At 42.0% G+C, this 14,476-nt stretch overlaps 1 protein-coding gene across 3 annotated transcripts in view; it reads right to left on the bottom strand.

The window, feature by feature from the left end:
- Nucleotides 1–2,108: 2,108 nt before the first annotated feature.
- LOC118081859 (aggrecan core protein-like) overlaps nt 2,109–14,476 on the bottom strand; it is a 29,770-nt gene continuing 17,402 nt past the window's right edge. Inside the window, exon 8 of one of the 3 annotated variants that reach the window (XM_035108404.2) lies at nt 2,109–2,624. In XM_035108404.2, the coding sequence (XP_034964295.2) occupies nt 2,453–2,624 (172 nt within the window). In that variant the 3' untranslated portion in view covers nt 2,109–2,452. The remainder of the gene's footprint in view (nt 2,625–14,476) is intronic. The other 2 variants (XM_060278320.1, XM_060278321.1) reach the window with 2 other exon arrangements.

Below are 14,476 nucleotides of genomic sequence, written 5' to 3'. Positions count from 1 at the left end.
GCTGCCCTGGACACTGAATTGACCTGCGTTTCCATGGACAGCTGTGAGTCCAAAATGACTCCCAGGCTGTGCACCTGGTCCTTCAGGGGCACAGTTACCCCATTCAGGACCAGGGAGTCCTCCACACCTGCCCGTCTCCTGTCCCCCACAAACAGTACTTCTGTCTTGTCAGGATTCAACCTCAATCTGTTAGCCACCATCCATCCTCCAACTGCCTCCAGGCACTCACACAGGACCTTTACTACCTTCACTGGTTCTGATTTGAAAGAGAGGTAGAGCTGGGTATCATCCGCATATTGATGAACACCCAGCCCAAACCCCCTGATGATCTCTCCCAGTGGCTGCATGTAGATGTTAAAAAGCATGGGGGAGAGGACAGAACCCTGAGGCACCCCACAAGTGAGAGCCCGGGGGTCTGAACACCCATCCCCCACCACCACTTTCTGAATATGATCCAGGAGGAAGGAGCGGAACCACTGTATAACAGTGCCCCCAGCTCCCAAATCCTGTAGATGGTCCAGAAGGATGTTATGGTCGATGGTGTCAAAAGCTGCTGAGAGATCCAGCAGGACTAGGAAACAGCTCTCACCTTTGCCCCTAGCCCGCCGGAGATCATCAACCAGTGCAACCAAGGCAGTTTCAGTCCCATGATGAGGCCTGAATCCTGACTGGAAGGGATCCAAATGGTCCGCTTCTTCCAGGCGTGCCTGGAGTTGTTCAGCAACCACTCGCTCAATCACCTTGCCCAGGAATGGAAGATTTGAGACTGGGCGATAGTTGGCCATATTGGCCGCATCTAAAGATAGTTTTTAAAGAAGCGGTTTAATAACCGCCTCTTTCAGCGGGTCTGGGAAGGCTCCCTCATGGAGAGAAGCATTCACCAACCCACAAAGCTAGCTTTATAAGCCAGAATGGGAAAGGATCAAGGATACAGGTGGTTGGTTTCACTCGTCCAAGCAGCCTGTCCACATCCTCAGAGGTAACAGATTGGAATTGATCCCATAGAACATGACTAGACAGGACTCTAGCACTCCCTCGCCCCGGCCCTGGCTTAGTCACAAAGTGGTGAAAGTTCCTAAATTATTGATATAGGAATTCAAGAGTGGCTTGTGAGAGCCATGTGGCATGAGCTGGAGCAACCACCTCAAACCTCTTTACACACTGAGCTTCTCAGGTGTGTGTGTGTGGGGGGGAACAGTAGGCTTGATTACCCATTTCATCCCAAGGTAAAGTAAGTGGACATAGCTAAGCCTGGCCGGACAGCTTAGCTATGGTATTAACCCATTTATGCATTAATTAGAGTTAAGCATGTTGGTTAGGAGGCTGGTTAACCTACAAATGATCTCTCTGAACAGGGTGACTGGGCAGTAAAATGGCAAATGCATTTCAGTGTAAGCAAGTGTAAAGTGATGCACATTGGAGATTAAAGTTTTAAATCTCTTTTATCCAATTAATCGAGTGTTGGAAAGTTCAGAGGGGGGGGGTGCTTTTTCACACAGTGAAGTTAAACTTGATTTTCCCCTCACAAGAGAAAGCTTGGATGGTTTTTGAAAATGATGTTCTGGCTCTCACTGGATGAAGAATTGGAACTTGAGGTATGGCTTCTGCCCAAATCATTCATGCCTGGATCAGTGCAGTACATAGATGAAAGAAAGTTCCAAGACTCAGCAGATGTAACACATGGCTAACAAGCTAAGACCTTGATCCAACAAGCAACAAGCCTTATATGAAAACAGTGTAGGCACAATTTAGCAGTGCAAACAGGCAAGCAACCAGGAACTCGTTCTGGAGGGCTGGACCTGATCTGTCTGGCACCTCCATGACTTTGGTGAGAGTGGCAGCTCTGAACCAGACTGAATGCCCAACTCCTGCTGAGAGGATGGGCTAAGTGCAAGCTCTAGCAGCACCAGAGGGGGGGGTCAGGATTGGAGGCAAAACTGGCACAGGAGGTGTGGGTGAAGGGGGTGCAACGTGTCTAGGTGACATACGAGGGGAAAGAGAGGAGCACTAGTATTCTCCCTAGGATCTAACTCCCTCCCAGGGTGATGCATCTCTCTTGAGGATCAGACAGGTCCTGCTGGTGGGCTTCTAAATGAGGCATCTGAATGGTCACTGTGAAGACAGAATTTTGGACAAGATTGTTTGGCCTAGCAGGAATCTTCTAATGTTCTTATGACAGAGATTTTCATGTGCCCGGTAGGTCCAGCCTATGCAAAATGTTTTCCTGCCTTGAAACCATTGGAAGTTAGAGAGAGACTATTTTGCTTGAATCTGGGGGATGTTAACCTGTGATGTTGCAGTAATTGTTTCATGCCTTGTACAAAATACAGGAAATAACTGTTGGTGCGCATTTTCAATTTATTTCAACTGATGGAACTGTTCTTAATTTTATTGTATCCAGTGTTATCTGACTGCTTTTCTCTAGGGATGGTTGAATCCTGTTCCATTCATCTTAAGGCATGGCTCCCATAAACTTCGGATCAGGTGACTTCTTACAAACATAATTTGTTTGCAAAAAGCAAGGATAGTCATGCCAGCAACTTAGCAGTGGACACACCTTTTCAACTAAAACACAGTCTTCACCTGTTTCGGCATCTGGCTGGCGTGTGGAGCTATCCCAATATCTGAAAAGAAGAGGCAGTACTAATTAGTCCAGGAAGAGTGCTTAATTCATCTCTACCTTCCAGCATAATATAAACATTAAAAAGAAACAACACACCCTCTTTTATATTTGTGATTTATATTTATGTTCAAAGGTTGGTTTCTTTTCTCAAATCATTCCCAAAAGTAGAATCAGAACCACTGTAATACATTGTCCACAAGGTCACACTCCTCCTGTCTTGCTCAGCTGACTCAATCCTGTTGCCAGGCCTGAACCCACATTGGAATAACAATTACAATTATTATTACTACTACGTGTATCTGAAGAAGTGTGCATGCACACGAAAGCTCATACCAAAATATAAACTTAGTTGGTCTTTAAGGTGCTACTGAAGGAATTTTTTTATTTTATTACTACTACTGTTGTTGTTATATTTGTACCCCACCCAGCCACTCTGAACCGCTTCCAACATACCGGTATGTTGCTGTTGTTTAGTCATTTGGTCGTGTCCGATTCTTCGTGACCCCATGGACCAGAGCATGCCAGGCACTCCTGTCTTCCACTGCCTCCCACAGTTTGGTCAAACTCATGTTCGTAGCTTCAAGAACACTGTCCAGCCATCTCGTCCTCTGTTGTCCCCTTCTCCTTGTGCCCTCCATCTTTCCCAACATCAGGGTTTTTTCCAGGGAGTCTTCTCTTCTCATGAGGTGGCCAAAGTATTGGAGTCTCAGGTAGTATTGGAGTCTCAAAGTATTGGAGTCTCATAAATATTCCAATGAAAGGAGAGTGTATTGATAAATTATGTGAATATTTAGAATTGGCAAAATTGACAGACAAAATCCATCAAAAATCTAAAATCAAAATTAAAAAACAATGGGAGTGTCTAAATGAATATATAGGAAAACAAGGTCTGGGAGCAAAAACCTGGTTGTGTTTAGAATAACCTTGCAGGGATTGGAAAATGGGATATTCTGAATATTTATAATGTTGTTGTTGTTGTTTAGTTGTTTAGTCATGTCCGACTCTTCGTGACCCCATGGACCATAGCACGCCAGGCACTCCTGTCTTCCACTGCCTCCAGCAGTTTGGTCAAACTCATGTCCGTAGCTTCGAGAACACTGTCCCACCATCTCGTCTTCTGTCGTCCCCTTCTCCTAGTGCCCTCAATCTTTCCCAACACCAGGGTCTTTTCCAGGGAGTTTTCTCTTCTCATGAGGTGGCCAAAGTATTGGAGCCTCAGCTTCACGATCTGTCCTACCAGTGAGCACTCAGGCCTGATTTCCTTCAGAATGGATAGGTTTGATCTTCTTGCAGTCCATGGGACTCTCAAGAGTCTCCTCCAGCACCATAATTCAAAAGCATCCATTCTTCGGCAATCAGCCTTCTTTATGGTCCAGCTCTCACTTCCATACATCACTACTGGGAAAACCATAGCTTTAACTATACGGACCTTTGTCAGCAAGGTGATGTCTCTGCTTTTTAATATGCTGTCTAGGTTTGTCATTGCTTTTCTCCCAAGAAGCAGGCGTCTTTTAATTTCGTGACTGCTGTCACCATCTGCAGTGATTAAGGAGCCCAAGAAAGTAAAATCTCTCACTGCCTCCATTTCTTCCCCTTCTATTTGCCAGGAGGTGATGGGACCAGTGGCCATGATCTTAGGGTTTTTTTTTATGTTGAGCTTCAGACCATATTTTGCACTCTCCTCTTTCACCCTCATTAAAAGGTTCTTTAATTCCTCCTCACTTTCTGCCATCAACGTTGTGTCATCTGCATATCTGAGGTTGTTGATATTTCTTCCGGCAATCTTAATTCCGGCTTGGGTTTCATCTAGTCCAGCCTTTCGCATGATGAATTCTGCATATAAGTTAAATAAGCAGGGAGACAATAAACTACCTTGTCGTACTCCTTTCCCAATTTTGAACCAATCAGTTGTTCCATATCCAGTTCTAACTGTAGCTTCTTGTCCCACATAGAGATTTCTCAGGAGACAGATGAGGTGATCAGGCACTCCCATTTCTTTAAGAACTTGCCATAGTTTGCTGTGGTCGACACAGTCAAAGGCTTTTGCATAGTCAATGAAGCAGAAGTAGACGTTTTTCTGGAACTCTCTAGCTTTCTCCATAATCCAGCGCATGTTTGCTATTTGGTCTCTGGTTCCTCTGCCCTTTCGAAATCCAGCTTGCACTTCTGGGAGTTCTCGGTCCACATACTGCCTAAGCCTGCCTTGTAGAATTCTAAGCATAACCTTGCTAGCGTGTGAAATGAGCGCAATTGTGCGGTAGTTGGAGCATTCTTTGGCACTGCCCTTCTTTGGAATTGGGATGTAGACTGATCTTCTCCAATCCTCTGGCCATTGCTGAGTTTTCCAAATTTGCTGGCATATTGAGTGTAGCACCTTAACAGCATCATCTTTTAAAATTTTAAATAGTTCAGCTGGAATATCATCACTTCCACTGGCCTTGTTATTAGCAGTGCTTTCTAAGGCCCATTTGACTTCACTCTCCAAGATGTCTGGCTCAAGGTCAGCAACCACACTACCTGGGGTGTACGAAACCTCCATGTCTTTCTGGTATAATTCCTCTGTGTATTCTTGCCACCTCTTCTTGATGTCTTCTGCTTCTGTTAGGTCCTTACCACTTTTGTCCTTTATTATGGTAATCTTTGTACGAAATGTTCCTTTCATATCTCCAATTTTCTTGAACAGATCTCTGGTTTTCCCCATTCTATTGTTTTCCTCTATTTCTTTGCATTGCTCATTTAAGAAGACCCTCTTGTCTCTCCTTGCTATTTTTTTGAAATCTGCATTCAGTTTCCTGTATCTTTCCCTATCTCCCTTGCATTTTGCTTGCCTCCTCTCCTCCGCTATTTGTAAGGCCTCATTGGACAGCCATTTTGCTTTCTTGCATTTCCTTTTCCTTGGGATGGTTTTCGTTGCTGCCTCCTGTATAATGTTACGAGTCTCCATCCATAGTTCTTCAGGCACTCTGTCCACCAAATCTAAATCCTTAAACCTGTTCCTCACTTCCACTGTGTATTCATAAGGGATTTGATTCAGATTGTTTTTCCTACTTTCTTGCTATAAGAAGCTGATGATCTGAGTTACAGTCAGCTCCAGGTCTTGTTTTTGCTGACTGTATAGAGCTTCTCCATCTTTGGCTGCAGGGAATATAGTTGGTAGAATATAGGATATAGTTGGTAGAATATAGAATATAGTGCGGTAGTTGGAGCATTCTTTGGCACTGCCCTTCTTTGGGATTGGGATGTAGACTGATCTTATCCAATCCTCTGGCCACTGCTGAGCTTTCCAAACTTGCAAACTTTTTCCAAACTTCCAAACTTGCTGGCGTATTGAGTGTAGCACCTTAACAGCATTGTCTTTTAATTTTAAATAGTTCAGCTGGAATATCATCACTTCCACTGGCCATGAGTTAAATAGATAAACACAAAAAGAGGGCTGCCAGTCTGCCCTCATGTAGGAGGTGAAGCCAAAAATACTATTGGGTCTTCCAAGAAGTCCTGGGTGATTGCCAATAACTTAGGCTGGCGCCACAGAGAAGGCAGCCTCCCTGTCAGGGATGTCAGGGACTTCTGATGGAAAAGGAGATGTCCCATGTCTGGAAAGGAAATAAATCCAGTGAATCATAGCATTCTAGAGTTGGAATTGACCCCAGGGGTAATTTAGTCCAATATCCTGCAATGCAGAAATCTCTACTAAAATCTCTACTAAAGCATCTATTACAGAGAGTCAGCCATCCCCTGCTTAAAAACCTCCAAGGAAGGGGAGTCCACCACCATATGATGTTGAAGAAGGCTATCATATGTCCTCTCCTCCTCCTCTTTACCAGGCGTAACACACCCAGGTTCCTCAGCTGTTCCTCATAAGGTTTGGTTTCCAGACATCTTGATTGCTACCCTCTGCACATGTTCCAGCTTGTCAACATCCTTCTTAAATTCTGGTGCCCAGAACTGGACACAATACTCCAGTTGCGTGTAACCAAGGCAGAATAGAATGGAGCTATTATTTTCCTTGATTTGGACACCATAGTTCTGTTGGTGCATCCTAGAAGAGAGTTAGTTTCTTTTGCTGCTGCATCATACTGTTGACTCATGTGAAGCTTCTGGTCCACCAAGATCCCTAGATCCGTCTCCTATGTACATACTACTGGTAAGCCAGGAATCCCCCACCTTACATTTGTGCATCTGGTTTTTCTTAGCTATGTGTAGAGCCTTATATTTGTCCCTATGAAAATTCATTTTGTTAGTTTGGTCCCAGTTTTCCAATCTCTTAAAATTATTTTGAATTCTGAATCTGTCTTCTGTGGCATTTTTGACCCTCCCCAGTTTGCAGTAAATTTGTATTGGTTTTTTATACAACAAAATAAGAAAAAAGAAAATGTGCTTCTGATTCTCTGTCAGTTACATAAAATGAATTTCCATATTTTTCGCTCCATAAGACGCACCTGACCAAGGATGCACCTAGTTTTTAGAGGAGGAAAACAAATTTTTTTTTTGCTTTCTTGAATTGTCATAGGCATAGCAGCCAACTCCTAGAGGCCTAGGTGCCTTTGCCCCCCCATTAAATCTTTGAGGAAGTCCCCCCCCCATGTTGATGGGCATTGTCATTCATATACCCTGTTTCTCCTATTTTAAGACGTAGTCATAAAATAAGCCATAGCAGGATTTTTAAGCATTCAATGAATATAAGCCATACCCCGAAAATAAGACATAGTGATAGGCGCAGCAGCAATACCCGCTGCGGCAGGAGGAGGGAAAAAAACCAAGACATCCCCTGAAAATAAGCCATAGTGTGGTTTTTTTTTGAGGAAAAATAAATATAAGACGATGAATTATTTTCGGAGATTTTAGATGATGAAATAGAAAAGAGAATAAGATACCTGAAACAAAAAAGTTTTGAACATTCTAACAAGGCAGGAAAATATTTAGCCTGGCAGCTTAAAAACAAACAAAAAGAAAGGATGATAGATAAAATAATAAAGGAGGGTAGAATAATAGAAGACCCCAAAGAAATTGCAAGACACTTTGTACAATATTATGCTAATCTATATAAGGAAGAGAAGCCAAATCAAACCAAAATTGTGGATTATATTAAGAAAACTGACATACCAAAAATTGATGAGGGGAAAGTGAAATTCCTAAATGAACCGATAACAAAGGATGAGATACAGGAAACAATCAAAAGAATGAAACCCGGGAAATCACCAGGGACAGACGGAATTTCGGCGATGTTTTATAAAAAAATTGTAAACGTATTGATTGAACCCTTACATAGATTAATGAATGAAATTTTAGAAAGAGGAATAATCCCCAAAACATGGGAGGAAGCGTACATAGCACTCATCCCAAAGCAGAATTCGGATAAAAACCAGATACAAAATGTTCACCCCAAGGGCGTAGCCAGGATCAAAACTAGGGGGGGGCAAGCCATGGTCGTTCAGGGGCGGGGCCAAGGCACAGAAGGGGAGGGGCCACAAAGTGGGCGGGGCTAAAGGGCCAACGGGCCTGATGACATCGTGGCGGTGGCAGCAGCGGCCACCTTGTGCTTCTGGGGCTGGTAGCGTTGGCGGCTACCCTGCTTGGCTGGAGAGGACGGGAGGGTCGGGCAGGCGAGAGGGGGTGGCAGGGCGGGCGAGGGCGAGACAAGACACGGCCGCAGCCACGACGGCTCCGAGGCGTTGCTGCATATCAGCATAATATTTCAACCATGGTTCAAGCCCCACCTTAGGAAAAAAATCCTGCATTGCAGGGGGTTGGACTAGATGACCCTTGTGGTCCCTTCTGACTACAATTCTATGATTCTATTGATATATTACCATAGCATATGCATCATTCTTCTTTCTTGAATTGTCCTACTCCTAGGCATAGCATCCAACTCCTAGAGGCCTAGGTGCCCCCCCCCCAATTACTGGTAAATACCGTATTTGAAAGAGTCATCCCCCCATGTTGATGGGCTTTCTATGTGGGGCTTATCTGCCCTCCCGTATTTTATTAAGGATGGAAGAGGGAGGGAAGGAAGGAAGAAATAGAGAGATAACTCATATTTGTGGGTGTCTCTTCATGACGCTGTGATGCTGGAACTCTGCAGCAAGAGGACAGGAGGGTCGGGCAGGCGAGAGGGGGTGGAAGGGCGGGCGAGGGCGGGGCAAGGCATGGCCGCAGCTACGACAGCTCCGAGGCGTTGCTGCATATCAGCATAATATTTCAACCATGGTTCAAGCCCCACCTTAGGAAAAAAATCCTGCATTGCAGCGGGTTGGACTAGATGACCCTTGTGGTCCCTTCCGACTACAATTCTACGATTCTATTGATATATTACCATACCATATGCATCGTTCTGCTTTCTTGAATTGTCCTACTCCTAGGCATAGCAGCCAACTCCTAGAGGCCTAGGTGCCTCCCCCCCCCCAATTACTGGTAAATACCGTATTTGAAAGAGTCATCCCCCCATGTTGATGGGCTTTCTATGTGGGGCTTATCTGCCCCCCCCGTATTTTATTAAGGATGGAAGAGGGAGGGAAGGAAGGAAGAAATAGAGAGAGGGATAACTCATATTTGTGGGTGCCTCTGGGTGACGCTGTGATGCTGGAACTCTGCATGTACAGGAGCCTTGTAAGCAGCTTTCTCTCTGCTTGATTTACAGCAGGCACGTCCAACAGGTAGATTGTGATCTACCAGTAGATCACTGGATGTCTGTGGTAGATCACTGGTAGGTCACTGGCACCCCTAAAAAAAGCTCACCCAAAATTTTCCTCCTCCCTCAAAAAAAATGAACTATGACCTGAAGCCCTAAACAAAAATGGGCCTCCCTCCCTCCTAAAAGAAGCTCAACAAGTTTGACCTAAACCCCCCAAAACAGGGCTTCCCTTCCTTTTAAAAAAAACTCAACAGCTTTGACCTGAACCCCCCAAAAGGGGGTAGATCACCCCCAGTTTTAAACTCTGAGTAGATCAGAGTCTCTTGGGAGGTGGCCACCCCTGATTTACAGTATACAGATGCAGGAGGAGGGGCAGACTGGAACACCAATGCTTTTTATAAACATCACTGTGTCTGTCAAAGCTACAGCCCCCCCTTTCTTATTCACTTCCTTTTAGCCTTGCAGAGCCACCTTAGTCAAATTGAATCCTCTGAGTCTGCACCCTCATTAAATCGCCAATAGAACTCTTAATGCTCCTGAATGCTCATTAACAAGTCCCACTTAAGAACAATAGGGTGAAATGGTCAACTATCCAATCTTGCCTGGGGATATATGCTCCATTGTCTTAACTGCTTAACTACTGGTAGCCACTTTGCTTTATTTATTTGATGTGTTTTTGTTACTGCTGTGTCCCCCCCCCCCCCCCGAGCAAGCGGAGACTTAGCTGCTCTTGCTAAAGCAAAGCCTTTTCCACTTCAGTTTTTGGAGGGGAAAAGTGCTGGTTATGGTCTGTAAAATACATTAATTTTTTTGCTTCTAGGGGGGGGCAGCTGCCCCCTCCTGCCCCCCCTGCCTACGCCCATGGTTCACCCTATTTCATTATTAAATAATGATTATAAAATTTTTGCAGATCTAATAGCCAACAGAATGAAAAAAAGTTTTGAACAACATGATAAACAAAGATCAAGCAGGATTTCTCCCAAACAGATTTATGTATAACAACATCAGGAATATCATTAACATCTTAGAGCATTTAGGTTTGAGGTTTAACAAAAAGGTAGCATTTTTGATGCTGGATGCGGAGAAAGCTTTTGACAAAATTTCATGGACCTTTATGAAGAGCTGCATTACAACTTTAGGATTTGGAGAGAAAGTCATAAAAGGAATAGGGGCAATTTATAAATCACAGAGTGCTAAATTAATAATAAATAGTGAGATAACAGGAGGAATCCAAATACAGAGAGGGACCAGGCAAGGGTGTCCGCTATCCCCATTATTATTCATTTTATGTTTGGAATTTTTATTGAAAATCCTAAGGGAAGAAACTAAGATAAAGGGCATAAAAATTGGAAAAGACATACACAAGGTTAAAGCGTTTGCGGACGACGTCATAGTTACTGTGGAAGACCCATTTGAAAGCATCCCAAGAACCATTGAGAAAATTAGAGAATTTGGTGATTTAGCAGGATTTGATATAAATATGAAAAAGACAAATTTGTTAACCAAGAATATGTCAAAAGAGGAAAACAGGCAATTAAAGAAATAACAGGTTTAGAGGTGGTAAAGAAAACTAAATATCTGGGAATATGGATAACAAACAACACAAATAATTTGGTAAAAGATAATTATACAAAGGTTTGGAAAGAAGTAAAGAGGGATTTGGAAAATTGGAATAAATTAAATTTGACATTATTAGGTAAAGTGGCTGCAGTAAAAATGAACGTCTTGCCGCGAATGCTTTTCTTGTTTCAGATGCTACCGATATTGGGCACGGGGAATAGTATCTTCAAACAATGGAAGACTGATTTGATAAAATTTATTTGGAGTAACAAAGTAGCTAGAATAAAGTACAAATTATTAACAGATTCAAAAGAAAGAGGGGGACTAGCCTTGCCGAATCTCAAACTGTATCATGATGCGGCAAGTTTTTTATGGTTGAAGGACTGGATTACCCTAAAAAATCACGAACTATTAGACCTTGAAGGAATTGATAACAAATTTAGCTGGCATGCCTATTTAGTGGACGGGAAGGTAAGAATACACAAAGGGTTCAACAATCATCTAATCAAAAAATCCCTTTTAAAGACCTGGGAATGTTATAGACGATTGCTGGAACCAAAAATGCAGAAATGGGCATCGCCAATTGAAATAATCACAATTAAGAAGGTAAATTCAGATGGAAAATGGGGGAGGTACGCAGACCTATTGGAAGAAAAGGAAGGTAAATTTGGACTCAAAAAATATGAAGAAATAAAACAATATTTATCAGGGTGGTTGCAGTACCACCAAATAAATAGTAGATTTAAGGAGGATTACTCTAAAAAGGGCTTCCAGATTGAACCCACCCTATTAGAAATTAATCTATTGCAAGGGGACCGGAAAATCATAAACAAGATGTACAAGGTGTTATTGGAATGGGAATTAAAGGATGAAACTGTAAAGGAGACGATGACCAAATGGGTGATAGATCTGGGGAAACCCATCCAAATGGAGTGCTGGGAAAAGCTTTGGAAGAATTTGTGGAGATTTACGGCGTCAGAGGCGATTAAGGAAAACATGGTTAAAATGTTTTACAAGTGGTACCTCACGCCAGTAAAAATAAATAAAATGTATAGAACAAAAGACAATCTCTGTTGGAGATGTAAGAGAGAGGTAGGGACATTTGTACACATATGGTGGCACTGTGATAAAGTTAAAGTATTTTGGAATGCAATATTGAAGGAATTGAAAAAGATATGTAAAAATAATATTTTAAAAAGTCCATAATTTTTCCTATTAGGAATGTTAGGGGAGGATATTAAAAAACAAGATAAAAATTTATGCTTATATGCGACAGCAGCCGCAAGAATTCTATTGGCACAATATTGGAAAAAGGAAGAAACTCCCAATATTAAAGAATGGCAGGAAAAATTATTAGGATATATAGAACTGGATAGATTAACAAAAGTAATAAGGGGAGGGAGTTGGGAAAATTTGGCCCAAAATTGGAGAAAATTTGGAGAATACCTCAAAAAGCAGTGCCCCATGATAACAACTTGGATTTGCTTCTAACACCTCGCATAGAGTGTAATTTGAACAATAAAAGAAACAATGCAAAAGGATATGAAGCTGTTAACCCGGGAAAAGGATAAGTGGAAGTCGGTCTACATGTGAAGTGTGAACATATATGAATATATTGAGTATATAGGAAATTACAGATTGTGAACTTATTGCTGACGAAATATAAGTACCACAAGAAGATATAGGAATTAATAATTGGGTTTATTTACATCTGAACTTATACATTTGAACATAGATTTGCTTTTATTTCTGATGTGATTTAAGTTTCGATATGAATTTTTATGTTATGATTTAACTTATTTATTATTTGAACTGTGATTCATTATTACTATTATTTCTTTTCTTTTCTTTTCTTTTTTCTTTTCATGTTTGTTTTCTTTGTATCTTTTTGTGTGCTTGTGTACTTATTTTAATTTCAATAACGTTATAATAATAATAAAAAAGAATTATTTTCGGAGAAACACGGGGTAGTGTGCATGCACTTTGTCTTGAGATCAATTGCAGCGGTTCTCAACCTGTGGGTTCCCAGATGTTGTTGGACTACAACTCCCATCATCCCTGAGCTCTGGCCTTGCTAGCTAGGGGCGATGGGAGTTGTAGTTCAACAACATCTGGGGACCCACAGGTTGAGAAAGGCTGATACGGTATATGAGGTGGGGCTTACCTGCCCCCCCATATTTTATTCTAGTTGGAAGAGGGAGGGAAGGGAGGGAGGGAGGGGTGAGAGAGAGAAAGAAAGAGAGACAAGGAAGGAAGGGGTGAGGGGGGAAGAGAGAGGGAAGGAAGGAGGGAAGGAAGGAAAGAAAGAAGGGATGAGAGAGAGAAAGAGAGGGAGGGAGGGGTGAAAGAGAGAAAGAAAGAGAGGGAGGGAGGGAAGAGAGAAGGGAGGAAGGAAGCAGCCCAAGAGCAGGATTCCCACTGCGCGCGGCTCTGGCTCTGGCTCTGGCTCTTGCATTCGCTCCATAGGACGCACAGACTTTTCCCCTCCCTTTTTTGGGAGGAAAAAAGTGCATATTATGGAGCAAAAAATATGGTATTCAAAATATATGTTCCATGACAACAACACCCAACTTTTCTAGTTTCTATAAACTGGTATTTTTCCAATCTTCAAATCCAAATATTGCATGCTCAACTTTCTTTTCACACAAAAGTCCAAAAGGGTTCCTGATTAATAATATTTATAAATGTCAATAATTTTTCTATAATTAAATGTATCAACTTTGCCTCTGACAATTTCAGCAACCATGCCTCCATATTAAATAAGGGTAAATCTTTCCCTCTCTGAATGTATAACAGTCTGTCCGCTATGAACATACATTGAGACAATATTCCATATCCATTAGTTCACACTCAGTTCTGTATCTTCACTTTCCACTTCCTGTTGTATTTACTATGTTTTTTCCAGTCTTATGTCTTCCATTTCCATTTGTGTTTCTTCCATTCTTTTTCCAAAAAAAGAATGCCAGGGATTTAATACTTTATCCCCTGGGATCACTACAATGGGTGGAATCTACACACATATTAAAAAAAACGCTGTGAAAATGCTTTAAAATAACATTTTGGAAAATACATTGAATTTTGCATAGCTTAGTCTCCCTCTTGTGTTATATTTGTATATTGCACTTCACAACACATTCAAAACGTTTTATTTTCAGCTGGATAGCTGAGTCCTTGTAGAACTCTTTTTTTCTCAATCCCACTGATGTCAGATTACCCAGATATCTCTCCATCTTTCCATTTATAGCTTCATTTCTCCGTACATTTGTATAGTGGGTTCTTCCATTTCATCAGATGTTCCTTCTAGTTTTGACATAGTTTCATCTAGATCCTCTATGTCATTTCTGATCCCATTTTCCATTTCAATCATCTCTGGTTTACTTTAATTCCTCATTCTATTGACCGTTCTTTTTTATCTTGTCCATGTTTAATCTATTTTTTCCATCAAAGCTTCTATTTTTCTCTTGAGAGACTTTGTTTACTCTGCTTTCATCTGCTTAAGAGCAGCCACAGAAAAATGAGTTTCCAAAAAAGTACTGTCAGAACTTTCTGACAGTAAAAGCTGTTGGACAGTGGAAAGGCCTCCCTCAAGAGGTGGTGGACTCTCCTTCCTTGGAGATTTTTAAGCAGAGGTTGAATGACTACCTGTCATGGATGCTTTAGTT

The sequence above is a fragment of the Zootoca vivipara genome, chromosome 9 (assembly GCF_963506605.1).
Source record: "Zootoca vivipara chromosome 9, rZooViv1.1, whole genome shotgun sequence".
NCBI lineage: Eukaryota > Metazoa > Chordata > Lepidosauria > Squamata > Lacertidae > Zootoca > Zootoca vivipara.
Note: the sequence above shows the minus strand (reverse complement) of the source record. Positions and strands in the feature narration are given on the sequence as shown.